General features: G+C 60.1%; 1 protein-coding gene across 1 annotated transcript in view; it reads left to right on the top strand.

The window, feature by feature from the left end:
• Window positions 1-692: 692 nt before the first annotated feature.
• The window catches only part of SH3BP1 (SH3-domain binding protein 1), a gene marked incomplete at its 3' end in the record, with an annotated part of 8,361 nt that continues 6,065 nt past the window's right edge, over window positions 693-2,988 (top strand). Inside the window, 3 exon segments of the mRNA XM_010158101.1 lie at window positions 693-751; window positions 2,588-2,630; window positions 2,968-2,987. Coding sequence (XP_010156403.1) covers window positions 693-751; window positions 2,588-2,630; window positions 2,968-2,987 — 122 coding nt within the window.

Raw genomic sequence — 2,988 nt, 5'->3', positions numbered from 1 at the left:
CATGAGCACGGAGAGGTGCCCAAAGGACACTGTCAGTGTTTGGGTGACCAGGTAGGACAGGCACCCCATAGGGACTGCACAGCCAGCTGGCACGGCCACGGGCTGCCCCGAGGTGCAGCCGGTGGTGGACAAAGCAAGGGGGGGAAAACCACCCCGGCTGAGACAGGGAGCAAGAAACGGCGCGTGGGCCCTTAGCTCGGGCTCAGCAGCAGCGTGTGCTTGTCCTGCCTTGTTACGTGTTTGCTGTAGTAATATTTCCCCTTTAAGGCTGGGCTGAAGTTATTTATACTTGTGGGGTGGTGACAGGAACACAGAGCGGAGCAGGAGCCCTGAACTGCTCTTACCTGATCTGCGGTGGAGGGGCGGACAGAGGAGGAAGGAAGCTCAGAAAAAGAGAAGGACGGCGAGAAGGGGGCACAAGGGGGGGAAAGAGAAAGCAGGCAAAGAGAAAGCAGGCAGGGCATCCCTGGGGAGGGACGTGAGAGGGAACCAGCCAGGGAAACAGAAAAAGGGGGAACAAGGGAAGGAGGAAGGAGTAAGGAGGGAGAAGTTCTCAGGGAAAAGAAAGGGGCAGAGTAGCTCCAGGGAGCTGAGGGGTCACCAGGATCCGATGCCAAGCGTCGCCGAGAAGTGCTGACTGAGCAGGTACAGCCGAGCGGAGTGGTTCTCGTGGTCTCCTCCCGGCTCTCAAGATGATGAAGAGGCAATTCAATCGGATGCGGCAGCAGCTGTCCCATCCCAGCATCAGCCGGTAAGGACCTTCCCGCTACCTGTGCAGGAGGGCTGGGAGGGAGCGGGATGCGTGTCCTGGAGGGCTTGTGTTGGAGCTGGACTGACCTCCCAGGGCTGGTGGTGAGGGGAAAGGGGAAGGGGGGGACGACCATGGGCTTAGAGCATCTTCAGCGTAAGCCTGGCTCCACAGTGCCTGTGGGGCAGCAGGAAGTCTGCACTGGTGCTGGTCAGCAGGGACGTGATCCCCAAGCCCAGCCACCTACGCCAGGGCCCACAGATGTTGCATCCACCTGGAAATGGGTCTTTTGCAAGCTTGGCTCCCCAGGATGTGAGGGCAATGGGGAGGGTACTTCCAGCCACATGCCCTTGGCTGTGTGGTGACCAGGAGGGTGTTAGGAGCTGGGACCTGCCCTCCCCACTGAACCCGGGGTGCCCCATGGGAGCCAGATGACCTGCATAGCTCTAGCTGGCTTAGCAGCATGGAAGTTCTTCAAGGAGAGGACTGGGGATCCTCAGAGGACCCACAGCTTCACACAAATCCCTTCAGCCCCATCCTAACTCCACCGCTTCCTTCTTCTTCTCTTTGTCTTTCCAAAGCTCTCCCCTTGCAAAACTCAGAACTGAAGTTACAGGGCTGGGCCCTCCCTTCCCATTCCCCTCACTCCCTCTTTCCTAGAGCCTCCTCCGCAGGTTCCCCAGTGCTGGGAGGCTGAGCGGAACCAACCACGTCCCCTGGGCCACTGAGGTCCTTCAGCCAGCCCAGCAGACCAGCCACGGGGAAGCAGCTCCTGCGTCCTGGTGGCCTCTTGCTCTTGCTTTCATTCCTCGGCGGGGAGCATGATCCCCTTTCCCATACCTCCTCTCTCAGGATGCCTCATCTCCATGTCAGATGCGCCTCCCTTTCGTTTCATGCCGTGCAGGCAGGAGGTCGCAAGCAGCTCGTGCAGTCCAAGAGCAAGCCCTTACCCGCTGCAGAGCCTCTCCTCCGCGAGCTGCAACCTCACGTGATTTTGCTTGCCTTCAACCAAGCCACCCCCGTTTCCTGCGGCTCCACAGCCTCGTCCCACATCGGCTCCGGCGGCGGTGAAAAGAGAGAAACACGAAGTGGGGAAAAAGCAGCAGTAGCAGAGGGAAAGCAAACAGGGTTCCCGAGGTGCAGCAGTGGCAGTAGGCCGTGAAGCGAGGTCTCCCCAGTGGGAGCCAGCAGGGAGGTTCGGTGGTGTTGGCAGCTGGCAGGTTTTGAATTTGGTTTTGAGCAGAATTTTGCTGCAAACCGGAAGTTTCCTTTGCCAGATTTGCTCCCAATATCTGCTGCAAAACCAAGCAGAGAGTCGCTTTCATGGAGGCGTTTCTGGAGAGGCTGGTGTCTGTCTCAGTCCTCAGCTTGACCGCAAAGATATCCTTTCTCTGTCGTTGGTGGCCCGGCAGCCGGCGGCCACCCTGGCCTGCACAGACACGTGCCGGGCTACAAGAGCACTGCCCTGGATTCACTACAGGCGAGAGGTGGGCGGTCGTGGGTAGAAGGTTTCCCCAGCAAACATCCCAACCCTGCCACAGCCCTGCTAGGCATCCTGTCTCCAAAAACCAGGCCACATCTGGGTGTTTTGACTGGGATGCTCTGCACTGGAAGCCCTGTCTGATGGGGTGGCCACTAGCCAGCATGGTGGGCTGCTTTGCCCTGCTCCTGCTCTTCTTCCCTCCAACTCTGCCCATAGTTTTGTGTACAGTGGTCCAGGCTGTAGCCAGCGTTTCCTGCTCCTGGGAGCCCGAAGAGAAGCATAAGGACCTGTCTTCCCAAGGAGGCTGGGTGGAGGTCACCCTCACCTCCAGATGGCTCCTTCTCCTTCCTCCACAGAGGCCAAGAAGCAACCGAGCTCCTGCCAGAAGACTTGCTGCAGGTGAGGGGCGGGCTGGGCCGGCTGGCATGTGCCTGCCTGCGCCCGGGCGTGGGAACCTGCCCTGCTCCTGCTGGCACCTCCAAGTCACGGGGCTGGGAGCTGCCCGCGTGCCAGAGGGTGCCTCCAGGACCATGGCGTTCAGGGAACGGTAGGCTCCTGCCATGGGAAAGGGCTTCCCTGGCTGCTGACAGAGGGATGAATCCTGACCAGGATGCTCCGGGCTGCGGTGGGATGCTGGGCGGGCTTACCCACGCCCAGAGCTGGGTGAGGCAGACATGGCCTTAGGGTGCCCATGGTCGGCAAAAGGGCTTCTCAGGTCCCACTTTCCCACCCGCAGATCGAGCAGAGGATCGAGCCA

This window comes from Eurypyga helias, unplaced genomic scaffold, assembly GCF_000690775.1.
Source record: "Eurypyga helias isolate BGI_N326 unplaced genomic scaffold, ASM69077v1 scaffold33918, whole genome shotgun sequence".
NCBI classification, from domain to species: domain Eukaryota; kingdom Metazoa; phylum Chordata; class Aves; order Eurypygiformes; family Eurypygidae; genus Eurypyga; species Eurypyga helias.
Note: the sequence above shows the minus strand (reverse complement) of the source record. Positions and strands in the feature narration are given on the sequence as shown.